Source organism: Phacochoerus africanus, chromosome X, assembly GCF_016906955.1.
Source record: "Phacochoerus africanus isolate WHEZ1 chromosome X, ROS_Pafr_v1, whole genome shotgun sequence".
Classification (NCBI taxonomy): Eukaryota; Metazoa; Chordata; class Mammalia; order Artiodactyla; family Suidae; genus Phacochoerus; species Phacochoerus africanus.
Window position 1 is genome coordinate 128,553,799 of NC_062560.1, and position 14,401 is coordinate 128,568,199.

A 14,401-nucleotide genomic window follows, 5' to 3' on the forward strand; every position below is an offset into this window, starting at 1 on the left:
AGAAAGATCGAAGATCGGGGAGAGAAAAGCCTTGGACAGGGATCAGAACTGAGCCACCGGCTCAACTGCAGCAACACCAGATCCTTAACCCACTGTGCGGGGCCGGGGATTGAACCTGTGTCCCAGGGCCCCAGAGATACCACCGAGCCTGTTGCGCCACGGCAGGAACGCCTCCGTGGGCTTCTTCATGGCCACAGAACTGGTCCCTGCCAGATCCCACAGCCAGTGTTAGCTGCCACCTAAGGGGCTGTTTGAATCTCGTGGCTTGGGAGTCCCAGCCATCCCCCCGCAGAGGGGAGTCATAGCCCAATAGGCAGGTCGAGGTTCTGTTCTTCATGGTCCCCCGAAAAGCCGTTGCAGGAAAATGAGGCTCAGGAGGATGCTCGTGTCCCAGGTCTGGGGCAAGTTCCTGGGCTGGGTCGCCAAGGGCGGGGACTTGGCTTTTCCAAGGAAAGAATTCGAGAGTGAGGTGCAGGCAGGTTGACCGAGAGATGCGTTCCACGGGCAGAACGCAGCCCGTCTCGCAGGGTAAGAGCGGCCCCGAAACGTGGGGTGGTTCGTCTGGGGGGCGTGTTTGGCCGCACCCGTGACACGAGGAAGTTCCCAGGCCCGGGATGAACCCACACCACAGCAGCGATCCCAGCCGCTGCAGTGAGAAGCCTGGATCCCTAACCCACTGCGCCACCAGGGACCTCTGGGTGGGTAGTTTTTTATGGGCTGGGTAATTTCAGAGGTTAACAAGTGGGAGGATCATTCCAACTGTGTTGAAGAAGGGTGGAGATTTCCAAGAATTGAGCCATCACCCACTTTTGGGCCTTTTGTGGTCAGCTTTGGAACCGTCCCGGGGCCTGTGGGCGTGGCACTTAGCTCTTGTATTACAATAAGCATCTCGCGAGGCCCGAGGCCCACTGGAAGTCCAGCCTTCCACCACCTTGGGCCCAATGGTTCTCACCAGTTTGCGTCGTAGCCTGTTTTTCTCAAGGGCTGGATCATTCCTTAAGGGTTGTGCCCTGCCCCCTGCCCCCCACCCCGTCTCAGGAGCAGAACCACGCTCAAGCCTGGGCCCCGCACAGAGACTCTGTTCCCAAGAGGACAGGATGGAAAGGGGGAAGATTAATTTCAAAGTGACAAGGTCGACGTGGACCATGGCAGACACGTGGAAAGCGTGGCGTCTCAATCACCATCGCCCTGGTCTCCTCACGACAGAAGCACCAGAAAAACCCCGAGGGACCCTCCAGGACCCCCTCCAGGTCCTGAAAAACGGGGAGGAGCTGAGAGGGCAGTCCCAGCCCAGAGGAGCCTAGGAAAGCCTGACACCCACGCAGTGTGGGATCCTGGCTAAAGATCTGGGGTTGCCGTGAGCTGTGGTGTAGGTCGCAGATGGGGCTCGGGTCTGGCGTTGCGGTGGCTCTGGCGAAGGCTGGCAGCTGTAGCTTCGATTGGACCCCTAGCCTGGGAACTTCCATACGCCACGGGTACGGCCCTAAAAAGCAAAAAGCAAAAAGCAAAAAAAAAAAAAAGATGTCAAGGGCAAGCCACAGAAAACTGAATAAGACTCAGGACTTTCGTTGGTGACAATGTCTAATAGTGGTTGATTATTGTAACAATGGGGAGTGTTTGTAACAGGGAAGCTGGGCGTGGAGGTGTGGGAACTCTCACTGCCGTCTCTTCCATTTGTCTGTGTATCTAAAGCTATTCTGATACAAAAAAATTTGTTTAAAACATAACAAGGGGGAGTTCCCGTCCTGGCGCAGTGGAAACGAATCCAACTAGTATCCATGAGGAGGCAGGTTCAATCCCTGGCCTCGCTCACAGGGTTTAAAGACCCCTAACCTGGGAACTTTCAAATGCCGCCCGGCTGCAGCCCTCAAAAGACAAAAACAAACCAAAAAATCCTAACAACGAATTTAAACAGTCCTGCTGCGGGGGTCAGTCAGTGTGGATGAGCACAGCTGGTGGGCAAGCTAGGCGGCCTCAGTGGCTCCTCCTCCTCCTCCGCAGGCCCCGGGCCCCTCAGGTTGCCCTGCCTGCAGCCCTTCTCCCCTCCCAGTGGCTGGAAGCACAAAGCCCATCAAGGTGGACTCCAGCCCTCCCTTTGTTCCCAGCTCATTCCAACTGCAAAGCTCCCTGGGCCCGGCCGCCTCCAAAGAGGAGGAGCCCCCACCCTGCCCCACACCCTCCGCAGCCACAAGGTCCTCTTGGCATGACCCATCTCCCCAGGGCGGGGTGACCTCCCACCCAGGCCACTCCGAGGTCCAAGGCCGCCCGAGACGCAGTGGGCGCCGCAGCCCCAGCGGCTGCAGGCCCTGGGTCCGAATCCCATCCCCGGTTCCCAGGCCTCCCTGGACAATGGGAGGCGTGTGGCTCGCCCTCCCCGCCCCTGCCCTTCCAGCTCCCCCTCCCCCGTCCCCTTCCTCCTCAGCTCCCGCTCCAGGACCCCCCCCCCCCCCCCCCGCGCGCCTAACCAGGCTTCTCAGCCCCTCTTGCACGTGCCTGGGAACCAGGCTCCTCGCAGGGCCATCAGTACCAGGACCCGGCCTCCCGGCCTCCCGGCCTCCCGGCCCTGAGCCCCAGCAGCTGCGAAGACGCCTTGGCAAAGCCCTGAGCACCCGCCGAGGGCTGGAAGCCCCCTGCCTTTCTTTGTTCGCTCAGGCCACTCGGGTCGACCGAGCAGAGGCCAGCTCCCATGCGGGCAGAGCAACTGCCTGCCTGATCGTCCTGGCCAGAGGCGAGGAGGGGCCGTGAACTTCGTGCATCTCCGGAGCCCAGCTGGCCCCGGCTGGACACAGGAGGCTGTGCGGGTGCGCACAGGGGTCAAGGGCTCCCAGGCCTCCCTCCTTAGCCTCCGGGGACGGGGCGGGGTGGGGTGGGGGCAGCCAAGCCGCGTCCCACAGGATCAAAGGGAGGTGGGCCAACAAGAGCCACGCAGTGGGGCAAGGACAGTGGGGCCAAGGGCCGGGAGGGCAGCTGGGGAGAGCCCGCGCGCCAGCTTGTGCCCAACCTTGTGCACCTCGGAGCCAAGAGCAGCTGGGGAGGGGCTGGCCAGATTTGCGCTGCTGAGAAAAGCCTGCGGGGCACAGGCCACAAGGAGGAGGCCACTGTGGGGTCCAGGAAGGCGGGGAGTGGGGGTGGTGGGGTCATTATCCACTTGGGGGAAGACTGGAGGCAGGGAGGGAGCCAGGGTGTGGCCCCGTGAGTCTGGCCTGGGGGCCTCTCGCACCCCCCAGACGCGGAGGCCCCTGCTCCCAGTGTCTGGCGGCGGCGGCGGCGGCGGCGGCGGCGGCCCCTCCAGCCCAGGCACCTCCCTCCCAGCAGCCTGTGACCCCACAGAGACAATGGCAGCCGCAGGTGGCAGCCCCCTCTAGGTCCTTCCACTGGCCTTGGAACAGGTCCCCTCCCCTCCCTGCCACCCTTCGCAGGCCCCCTCTGCCTTGCAGGATTCACCCTGGGCGCGCCTCCGAACGTGCTGTCAGCTCGCCGCATCCCTCTCCGGACCCTGCCTTCTCTCCTCACCAGGATCTTACATTCTGGAAAGAGTCTCCCGCCCGGCCTCATCCCCACGGCCCCGAGAGCGTCTCCTGGCGCTGTCCGCCTCTGCTCGAGGCGCCACCAAAGCAGCCCCCACCCAGCTCCTCGTCCTCTCTTTGCAGGCGTCGCCCCTCGCCTGCCAGCGCCCCTGCCCCTTCTCCTCCGCCGGATCCTCTTTCCTCTCTCCACCCCGCGCACTGGGGGCGCCTGAGTTTCGCCGGCCTGGCCCCCTCCCCCTCGGTCCCCCGCTCTGCGGGCGGCCCGCTTCCCGGGGCCGTCTCTGGGTCACATACTCCTCAATCGCCTCTTTGTCTCTCAACCAGCTTCGCTCTTAGGCTGGGTCAGAGAAGGCTCAAGATAGGGTCTTCCCATGGGCAGTGGGACCCCGCCACCTCGAGGGTCCGTGAAGTTCCCGCCCAGGCCCCTCCTCCAGCAAGCCTGGGTGGAGAGGCTGCCCCTCCCTCACCTAGCAGGCTCGAGCTGGCTCGGGCCGGAACTGCTTTTCTTCCTAAAGCCACCGGCTGGCTGAGGGTTTAGCTTAAGGGGATGAGCCATCTGGGGACTGCAGCGTGGGACTGGGGGCAGGGGTGGGCACACCTCACGGCTCCCGCCGGGACAATGACCCTCTCCTTCCCCATCCTACGGCTGGCCTTGGCCCTGGAAAATTCCACACCGGCTGCTCCGCTGCTGATGGGGAAGCAGCCGAACAACCTTGCTCTTGCTGGGGAGGCCCTCAGGTCCCTGGGGAGGGACACAGGCAGGGTGGGGTGGGGGGGCTCCCAGCTGAGGCCTTTGGGGGAGGGTCTGTGCTCCCACCAGGCACCAGGGGGCAGCCTTGCCCTACTCCTGCCGGAGTCTCCTCCAGGTCGGGCAGGGGCGATGGGCGGCAGGGGTCCCTACCGCCCTCCACTTGGGTGCGGAAGCGTAGCCTGGTCCCTCAGCCAGGCAGGCTCCCCTCCGCCTGCTTGGGAGACCTGTCACTGCGGGCGCTGAGACCCTGACCTCCAGCTACCAGGGCTGTGTCCCTCGGGGAGCGCCGAATGAATGGCAGGAGACGGGCTCTCGGCGCAGCCCCGCAGCACACCTGGGCGCAGCCCCGCCCCCGCGAGCCCAGCCTTTCCGGGCTCGAGCCCTTCCGGAGACCCAAGCACCGGCACTCCCTCTGGAGCAGGGGGGCCGGGAAGCCGTGGGCCTTGGGCCCCAACGTGACCTGGCCCGCAGCTGGGAGTCAGAGAAGGGCCAGAGATCGCCCAGGCTCCACGGAGGAGGAGGCGGGGGCAAGAATGCCGATAAGGCGGCGGGGGCAGTGGCCGGCCTGGAACGCGGAGGGGCGGGCAGGAGGGTCGCCGCGGGCCGGGTCGGGCCCAGGTGAATCTGGGGTCAGGGGCGGCTCGGCCCGTGGAGAGGAGGTGCTGGCCGGCGCCCCAGGTAACAGCCAGCCAGCTTCCCGCTGGAACGGCGTCTCCTCCTCGGGAGGAGGGCGGGAGGAGGTGGGCGGAGTGACGGGGAGGGCGGGCGGGAGGGAGGGACGGAGGAGGGGGAGGGGGACCAGCCCGCTCGTGGGGGTGGGGCGACAGTGACATCATCCCGGAGTCGGTTCTTAAGCGGCAGCCGGTCGGCTCGGGGAGGAGAGGCACGATCGGAGCGCAGTGGTGAGTCGCTGAGCCCGCTGCGGCCCCGAGAGCGGCTGGAGCCGCCGCCGCCGGGAAGGAGGGGCGAGCGCGCCCAGGCCGCCGCCGCCGCCGCCCGCCGCCGCCGCCGCCGCCCGCCGCCGGAGCCGCGGGAGCCGCGGGCGAGCCAGGCAGCCGCTCGGGCCCGGGCCGGGGCGGGGGGCGCGGGCCGCAGGCCCCTGCTCCGGCCGCCGCTTGCAGACAGTGGGCTCCGGATGCCGCCCGCGCCCCGCTAGGCTGAGCCTCGAGCCGGCCGAGCCGCCGCCGCCGTCGCCGCCGCCGCCGCCGCCGGAGCTGCGGGCAGGAGCCTCGGGAGCCGCCGCCGCCGCTCGGCCGGGCCCCGCCGCCGCCCGCGCGCCCCCGGGCCCCCGACACACATGAGATTCTTCAGGCTCACTTTCAAGTGCTTCGTGGACTGCTTCTGACCGCGCCGCCCTCGCCGTCCCGCACCCCGCCCGCCGCCCGCCCGCCGCCCCGACCCTCGGCCCGGCCGCCCCCGGCCCCCGGCGGGCCCGCACCTTCGGGGCCGCCCCCCGCGTGCCGCCGGCGCCCCCGCCGCCCGCCCGCCCGCCCGCCCGCACCATGGCGAAGAAGAGCGCCGAGAACGGCATCTACAGCGTGTCCGGCGACGAGAAGAAGGGCCCCCTAATCGTGCCCGGGCCCGACGGGGCCCCGACCAAGGGCGACGGCCCCGCGGGCCTGGGGGCTCCCGGAGGCCGCCTGGCCGTGCCTCCGCGCGAGACCTGGACGCGCCAGATGGACTTCATCATGTCGTGCGTGGGCTTCGCGGTGGGCCTGGGCAACGTGTGGCGCTTCCCCTACCTGTGCTACAAGAACGGCGGAGGTGAGCGCCAGGGCCCCTCCCCCTCCCCCGCCCGCCGCCCGCCGCCCGCCGCCCGCCTCGCCGGGGCGCCCGGGCGAAGTCCAAGGGGTGGGGAGGTCCCCCCGGCCGGCCGGCCGGCCGGCCACCGGGGGCCGCCCCTCGCCGGTCCTCGCCGCTCCCCGGCTCGGTGGCCCAGCCGGGCGGCCTCCACCCCCCTGGCCGGTCATGTGCCTGGCAGCGTGGGGGGGGGGGAAGGGGGCCGGCCAGCGCCGCCGAGGCCGCCGAGCCGCCCCCCCAGACTCCGGCCCTCGCCGGCCCCGAAGTGATTGGCCGCGGAGGTGGCAAGGCGAGGCCTACCCCCCGGGCGGGGGGCGGGAGGGGGGGTGGGGGGGCTCCCAGAGGTGAGGAGCCCTGGCTGCCCCCGCCGGTCGGGCACACAAGTGGCACATTGTGTGGGCCCCCCACGTGTGCACACACGGACACACACACACACAATGGGCCACTCTGTCCCTCCCCTCGCTTTCCCCTCCCTCCCCTTCCCTCCCTTCCCTCCACTCTTCCCCGGTCTCCCCTCCCTCCCCTCCCCTGCCCTCCCCTCCCTCCCCTCTAGCCAGGGCCTGGAACACTGGGTGCCTGAGCCAGGCTTGGGAAGCCTGCAGCCTGGGCCGCCTGGCGCCGCTGCTGGACCCACTGCATGCGCGCCCCATGCCCGCGCGCCCCAGCCCCGCTTAGCAACAGTGATGGGCACGCGTGTGTCCTGTGACTGCGGAGCGGCACCAGGGTTGGTGGGAAGCCGCGGTGACCAGGTGATGGCTGGGAAACTGAGGCCCAGAGCAGAGGCCTTTGCCCAAGGTCACCCTAGGATGCTGAGACCAGAAGCTGAGCGAGCGGCAGCCAAGCCCAGCCGCTGAGTTGCGGGGAGTGCTAAGCCAGGGGCTGGAGAGGAGGGTGCAGTGGGCAGCGGGCTTTGGCGCCCAGCTCCCTCTCCTCGCCCCCACACCCCCCGCCGGCCTGAGCGCCTGCCTCAGCGGACACCTGTGCCCCTACCCTCGCAGTTCCTTCCTCAGATGACTTGTGTCCATAAGTGCCCGTTGGTTAGGTCACCCTGGGTGACCCGGGGCAGAAGCCTTGCAGGGGACCCCCCCAGCCCAGGAAGGAGGGCTTTAAGGGCCCCGGGGGCTGCCGTCGCTCCCCACCCCGCCCCAGTCGGTGGCCACCACACGCTCTGACTCCAGCTCAGTGGGAGGGCATGATGGGGCCCTGAAGCTGAGGCTCCGCCTGCCTCCCGTGGCTTCCGAAAGCTGGCCTGGCCTGTGCAGCCTGGCCGGCAGGGAGCTCGGCTCAAGTCCCCTCCTGGCTAAGGCGTCGCCTGGCGCAAGCGCCCACCTCGCGCTTCCTCCCCCAGGTGTGTTCCTCATTCCCTACATCCTGATCGCCCTGGTCGGAGGGATCCCCATTTTCTTCTTGGAGATCTCGCTGGGCCAGTTCATGAAGGCCGGCAGCATCAACGTCTGGAACATCTGCCCCCTGTTCAAAGGTGAGCAGCCCCGGACGGGCCCCGCTCCCTTTCCCACCGCTGGGGCAAAGCTGGTGCCAGCCTGAGCACCAGGCCTGGGAATGCCCCCCCCCCCCAAGCCTTGGGGGCGAGGCTGGAAGACTGCAGACCGGCCCGCCCCGCCCGCCCGCCTGCGCCTGCCCGCCCGCCCGCGGCCTTGGGGGGGGGGGTGGAGACTAGAGTGGGGGATGGGCCGGGGTGAGAAAGCCGGCTCAGGCCAGGCCCTGCCGAGCGAGCGCACGGGCTCCCTGGGGCTGAAGGGAGAAGCCTGAGGGTCAGCCGCAGGAGCTTGGATGGGAGCCAGCGAAGTCCAGGGTCTGAAGGGAAGGACGGATGGCAAAGGTTAGCTCCGAGCCCCTGCTGTGTGGGGGCAGCGTTCCCGCGCGTCATCTCCAGGCCCAAGGAGGTAGGTCCTGTTAGCATCCCTGAGGAGGCTGGGGCACAGAGGGTGCCGTGAGTGGCCCGGGTTGCCCGCTGAGAGGGTGACTGTCTCCCGCACCACACCCCAGGTCCCCAGAAAACCCCCAGCTGCTGAGTACTGGAGGCCGCTGGGGGGGCAGGTGGAGGCTTGGCCTTCCTTCAACCATCATGGTGGCAGTGGGACCCGAGAGAAGGGGACAGGTGTGTGCAGCTAGGGAAGCAAGAGGCGTGACTCTTACGGGGCAGGATGTGGGGGCTCTGCCTTGGGGCTTGGAGGACTCAGGAGGCGAAGCATGCAGGACGGGCGAGGAGCAGGGGCTGGGTTTTGGTGCCAGACCGTTGGGTGAAGCCTAGGGTTGGGGCCCTTGCACCAGGGAGCGTCCAGAGGGCCTCGGAGAGGTCTCTGGAGCACGTCTGAGGAGGATCTGGCTGGCGGGCGGGTGCGGGGAACAGGCCGTTGGGGCCAGGCCAGGCGGGGATCCCGCAGCGCATGGTGCGGTGGGGGGGGGGGGGAGGAGCTGGAGCGCCTACTCGGACCCCGTCCTCCCCAGGCCTGGGCTACGCCTCCATGGTCATCGTCTTCTACTGCAACACCTACTACATCATGGTGCTGGCCTGGGGCTTCTACTACCTGGTGAAGTCCTTCACCACCACGCTGCCCTGGGCCACGTGTGGCCATACCTGGAACACTCCCGACTGTGTGGAGATCTTCCGCCACGAAGACTGTGCCAATGCCAGCCTGGCCAACCTCACATGTGACCAGCTTGCTGACCGCCGGTCCCCTGTCATCGAGTTCTGGGAGTGAGTCAGGCGCTTCTGGGCCAGGCCTGGCCCGCCCCGCGGGTCTCCCACCACACAGCTGCGTGTGCGCGTGCGCGCGTGTGTGCGTGCACGTGTGCACGTGCCAGGGCCCAGCCCTGGGGGTGAGGCCGGCAACGCGGAGCCGGCTGTGTCTGCCAGCCTGGGCGGGTGGGGGGTTGGCCGCTGCCGGTGGTGACGCAGGCCGGGGCCAGCAGGGGTCCTGGGCTCCAGGCTCACGAACGACCACCCTGCGGGCAGGGGCCTGGCCGGCCAGGTGCCCCCCAGGGACCTGCTGGACCCAAGGGCTGCGGGGCGGGGGCACCCCCGGGACCCTCCCAGCCTCTGCCGACGCCGACCTCACACACGGGCTCGCCCTCCCCCAGGAACAAAGTCTTGCGGCTCTCCGGGGGGCTCGAGGTGCCAGGGGCCCTCAACTGGGAGGTGACCCTGTGTCTGCTGGCCTGCTGGGTGCTGGTCTACTTCTGTGTCTGGAAGGGGGTCAAGTCAACAGGAAAGGTACGGCGGGGGCGGGTCACGGCAGGGCTGGGGGGCAGCGTTGCCTGGGGGTGGGGGTGTCTGCCAGGAACTACTGTTGCAACAGGAGGTGACTGGCCCCCGGCCAGAGCCCAGGAGGGAGCAGGGCCTTCTATCCCAGCCTCTCCATCCCCACCCCATGGCTGGATAGTCTGCCCCACCCTCCAAATTAGGCTGGCGCCTTCCCTCCCCAAGCGGGAGGAGGGGAGGAGGGGGCGAGGCCCGACTGCTTCCTTCCCCCCCCCCCCCCCCGCCCCCAGCCTGGGTGGGGCCTCCCTGTCCCGCCTTTCCGCCCTCCTCTCCTCTGAGTCTATTCTGTTGCTGGTCTTGGAAGACCGGGTCTGTACCCGGCTCTCACCTGCCTGTGTGGCCTGGGGGACCCAGCGGGGAGGCTGGACACATGCCTCCCTCGGGGGCTCCCTGACAGGTTGGGGAGGCAACAAGAGAGGCCCATGATAGACAGTGCGCCGGGGGCCATGCGGGCCGGCCAGGGCTCTAGAGGGTGGGCTCGTTCCCAGCGGGGTCCCCTGAGCAGCAGCGCGGGCTGAGCTGGCGCCCTGCTGGGCCTGGAGGGAGGCCTCGGCTGCGGTCTCACTTCTGTCTCCGGCCGAGGATGAGCTGGAGTCAGGGGCCCGGGAGGCACGTGCAGCACCGACTGCTGCCCCACTCCCGCCGGGGGGAGGGCCCTGACCCTCCCCACCTCTGCGGCTGACGACCTGTGCTTGCTGCCCTGGGTCGGGGGGGGGGGGGGGGGGGGGGGGGGGGTGGGGCTGCCGGTGCCCCAGCCGAGCACCCAGCTTCTTGTGGGAGGAGCCGCGGCTCTGAGCAGAAGAGGGGGCTGCTGGCTGGCCTGCCTCCTTGTCTCCGAACACACCGTGGGGGACCGGGGCCTTCCCAGCAGTCCCGCTCCAGCTGGGGGCAGGCGGGAGGTGGGTGCCGCGGGGCCCCTCTGAGCAGCCCTGCTCCCCCAGATCGTGTATTTCACCGCTACATTCCCCTACGTGGTCCTCGTCGTACTGCTGGTGCGTGGAGTGCTGCTGCCTGGCGCCTTGGACGGCATCATCTACTATCTCAAGCCCGACTGGTCGAAGCTGGCGTCCCCTCAGGTGAGGTGAGGTGGGGGGGGGGCCGGCGGGGGCAGGCCGCCCGGCGGGGGCAGGGCTCCTCAACGACGCTCTTCCGGCCCGGCTGCAGGTGTGGATAGATGCCGGCACCCAGATTTTCTTTTCTTACGCCATTGGCCTGGGGGCCCTCACGGCCCTGGGCAGCTACAACCGCTTCAACAACAACTGCTACAAGTAGGTACCACTGTCCCGCCCCCCACCCCCCCCGCCCCCCCCCCCACCCCGCCGCCCTGCGCTGCGCTGCGCTGCGCTGCGCTGCCCTGCCCGCCTGTGGGCAGCAGGCAGCCTAAGCAGCCCTCACGGCCCCCTCTGCCCCCAGGGATGCCATCATCCTCGCGCTCATCAACAGCGGGACCAGCTTCTTTGCTGGCTTCGTGGTCTTCTCCATCCTGGGCTTCATGGCCACAGAGCAGGGCGTGCACATCTCCAAGGTGGCCGAGTCAGGTAAAGACCTCCGAGCCGCAGCCCGGCCTCGAGCAGCTGCTGCCCGACGTACCGTGTACACAAACACCACTCGAGTAGAGGAATGAGAATTCAAACTCAATTTGTCACATCACTCTGGGCCAGAAGTGGGCCTGGCTAAGCAGCTGTGAGGCACAGCTGTTCCGCCCGCTCAGGGCTGGAGCCCTGGGGGCTGGGCCACGTGGAGCCTCGGGGCCCCCGTCCGTCTGTATCCAGGGGTCCCCGGCTATAGCCTCACCCGCCAGAGTGTCGCACGGGGACAGGAGGGCCTCTGCGAGGTCAGTGGTGACCTGTGACCACAATAGCTGCTGGCACCCAGGGCCGGAAGGCTGAGCCAGACACCCCATTCTTAGGGGTGGAAGTCTACCCGGGGCCTGCGGGAACCTTCCATCCAGCCCGCGGTGTGGCACAGGGACTTGCGTGGCCCGGCAGCCCCCTGATGCCAGTGGGAAGGTCCCTGGCCACAGGGTGCCCTGCTGGCGTCCACGCCTCGGGTACCGTGGGGCAGGTGGGGAGGGGGGGCTAGGATGTGGCTGGGGAGCTACAGGTGTCCACATCCTGCCCCTTCCCCCCCCCCCCCCAGGGCCTGGTCTGGCTTTCATCGCCTACCCCAGGGCTGTCACACTGATGCCTGTGGCCCCGCTCTGGGCTGCCCTGTTCTTCTTCATGCTGCTGCTGCTCGGCCTCGACAGCCAGGTTTGCGAGGGGACAGGACAGGGGGTGCCGGGCGCTGGGGGGCGCTGGGCGGCGGGAGGGTGGGAGGCGAGGGGTGGGGGTGGGGGGCGCGGGGGCACAGCCTGAGCGGCCCCGCCACAGTTCGTAGGTGTGGAAGGCTTCATCACCGGCCTGCTGGACCTCCTCCCGGCCTCCTACTACTTCCGTTTCCAGAGGGAGGTCTCCGTGGCCCTCTGCTGCGCCCTCTGCTTTGTCATCGACCTCTCCATGGTGACCGACGTGAGTAGGGGTGCGCCGAGGGTTGCCCCTGGCCTCAGGCTGCCGACGGCCACCTTCCCTGACCTGGCTCCGTCCCCAGGGTGGGATGTATGTCTTCCAGCTGTTCGACTACTACTCGGCCAGCGGCACGACCCTGCTCTGGCAGGCCTTCTGGGAGTGCGTGGTGGTCGCCTGGGTGTACGGTAGGTCTGGGCCAAGGGGCGAGCCAGGGGCGCAGCACAGCCCAGGGGTGCTGGGTCTCCAGCTCCGGTCCTCTTGGCTCCCGTCCCCCAGGGGCCGACCGCTTCATGGACGACGTGGCCTGCATGATCGGGTACCGACCCTGCCCCTGGATGAAATGGTGCTGGTCTTTCTTCACCCCGCTGGTGTGCATGGTAAGGGTCCGGGGAGGCCAGGCCGGGCAAGGGGCACCAAGGGCCCGTGGCGGCTGCTGCCAGCTGACCGCAAGGCTCCTCCCTCGCAGGGCATCTTCATCTTCAACGTCGTGTACTACGAGCCGCTCGTCTACAACAACACCTACGTGTACCCGTGGTGGGGCGAAGCCATGGGCTGGGGCTTCGCGCTCTCCTCCATGCTGTGTGTGCCCCTCCACCTCCTGGGCTGCCTCCTCAGGGCCAAGGGGACCGTGGCTGAGGTCAGCTCCCATGCCTCCTGTCCCCTGCTGTGGGGTCCAGACTGATCTCCGGAGTCCAGGACAGACCATTGTGCCCCGGGGGTTGATGGAAGGAAGGGTGGCCCTCGGGTGGCAGGGGGAGAGAGCTGTCCCTAGCCGCCCCGTTTCCCTCGTGCAGGGGGCCTGGTCAGTGTCCCGGGAGGGGGGGGGCAGGTTCTGCGTTGGCGGCGGGAAGGACTCGCAGGTGCCCCTCCCGGGGACTCAATGTGTCCCTCTCTCCTGCAGCGCTGGCAGCACCTGACGCAGCCTATCTGGGGCCTCCACCACTTGGAATACAGAGCTCAGGACTCGGATGTCAGGGGCCTGACCACCCTGACCCCGGTGTCCGAGAGCAGCAAGGTGGTGGTGGTGGAGAGCGTCATGTGACAGGCACCCCGGCTCACATCACCAGCTCACCCTCTTGTAGCCATAGCAGCCCCTGCTTCAGCCCCCCCACCCCTCCAGGGGGCTTGCCTTTCCCTGACATGGGGTCTGCCTGGGGTGGGGGGAGGGGAGGAAGCACCAGAGTGCTTATAACTAAAATAACTTTTTCCATTTTTAATAAAACGCCAAAAATATCACAACCCACCAAAAATAGATGCCTCCCCCACCGCCCTTAACCAAGCTGGTGCGCACAGCTTCCCAGGCCCTGGCGCCCGCCCTCTAGTGCCTGCTATGGTCACGTCTCACCAGACCCCACTGCGCCCTGCCCCCCTCTCTAGGCTCTGCCCAGTGCCACCCTTGGGTGGCCCCTCACCCCAGAGGCAGCAGTGACAGCTTGGGACAGGAGGACCGGAGAGTGGAGGGGGAAGGTGAGGGAGGGCAGCAGAGCCAAGGCTAGTATTTCTCCCCGTCCCTACTCTAGAAGCTTAGAGAGCCAGCCAGCAATGGAGCCTTCTGGTTCCTGCGCCAATTGCCACCAATATCAATTGTGTGCGCTTGTGTACGAGTGCATGTGTGCGTGAGTATGTAGGGTATATATAGGTATCTCTTAGCAAAGGTGAATACCAGGTGTAAATTGTGCCTGTGGACAAATGAGGCTTGTATTTTGCACATTTTATAAAAACTTGAGGAGACAGATTCCTGCTTGTATATTTCTAAAGAGAAAACACCCCAGCGTCCCTTGCCACACCCGTCCCTTTCAGCCCCTCTTATACCTCTGCCCTAGCCAAGGAGTATGTATGAATTTATAGATCTAACAGAAGCTTCAAGGCAATCCGAGTCTGTGGATGTGCATGTACGGTCCCGGCCCGGGGGCCGGGGTGGAGAAGTGCAGCACCGTGGGGGCCTCAGTGGGTGTCCCCACACACACCCCCCCCCTCCCTGCCCCTGGCACAAGTCCCCTGCCAAGCTCAGGCTCGCCCACACCCTGCCCCCTGGGCTGGGCGCCACTGCTGCAGGGATCCCAGGTGGGCATCCCCCTGGGAGGGGATCCTGGGTGTGGTTCCCGCCTGCGAGCTAAAGGCCAATGCACTTTCCGCGTCTCAAGCCCTCCACGTAGCAGCTTCCCTTAGCCCACTTGTGTCCTGTCCCATCCCATCCCATCCCGAGACAGCCAGCGCGCCCTAGGAAGGCTTCCCCCACACCCCACGTCGGCGGAGGGGTGGGGCCCGAGGAGGGCGGGGGTCCCACGGGGACGCTTACTGTGCTAAAAGCCACTGCAAACATAGCAATAAAAACGTCATTTTCCAAAGCTGGCTCTTGCTCCGCCTCTGCTGGTCTGGGCTTGGGGTTTGGGGGTGGGGGCGCAGCACCTCCAGCTGCTACGGTGGGGCAAGCATTTGATTTGTTCGGAGGGTCTCTGTGCCCCACACCATGCTGGCAACTGGGGAGAGAGCAGGAAGGAAGCCGGCAGAAAGCTCGTCCCCACAGGGCTGA

General features: G+C 67.3%; 1 protein-coding gene across 1 annotated transcript; it reads left to right on the forward strand.

Annotated features, from left to right (window-relative positions):
• Positions 1-5,152: 5,152 nt before the first annotated feature.
• On the forward strand, positions 5,153-14,220 carry SLC6A8 (solute carrier family 6 member 8). The gene is made up of 13 exons (XM_047764077.1): positions 5,153-6,042; positions 7,427-7,558; positions 8,548-8,797; positions 9,181-9,313; positions 10,303-10,437; positions 10,526-10,629; positions 10,775-10,899; positions 11,501-11,613; positions 11,734-11,871; positions 11,951-12,053; positions 12,145-12,245; positions 12,335-12,505; positions 12,770-14,220. Exons 1-13 carry the CDS (start codon positions 5,781-5,783, stop codon positions 12,908-12,910), a joined length of 1,908 nt encoding a protein of 635 aa, XP_047620033.1. The 5' UTR covers positions 5,153-5,780; the 3' UTR covers positions 12,911-14,220.
• Positions 14,221-14,401: the final 181 nt, after the last annotated feature.

What these genes read in the sequence shown, in the direction of transcription:
- SLC6A8 (XM_047764077.1), top strand. Translation starts at nt 5,781, where the DNA reads ATGGCGAAGAAGAGCGCCGAGAACGGCATCTACAGCGTGTCCGGCGAC. An exon ending in ACCTCTCCATGGTGACCGAC is followed by an intron (nt 11,872 to 11,950) that starts GTGAGTAGGGGT and finishes CTCCGTCCCCAG; the next exon opens with GGTGGGATGTATGTCTTCCA. An exon ending in GGTGGTCGCCTGGGTGTACG is followed by an intron (nt 12,054 to 12,144) that starts GTAGGTCTGGGC and finishes CCCGTCCCCCAG; the next exon opens with GGGCCGACCGCTTCATGGAC.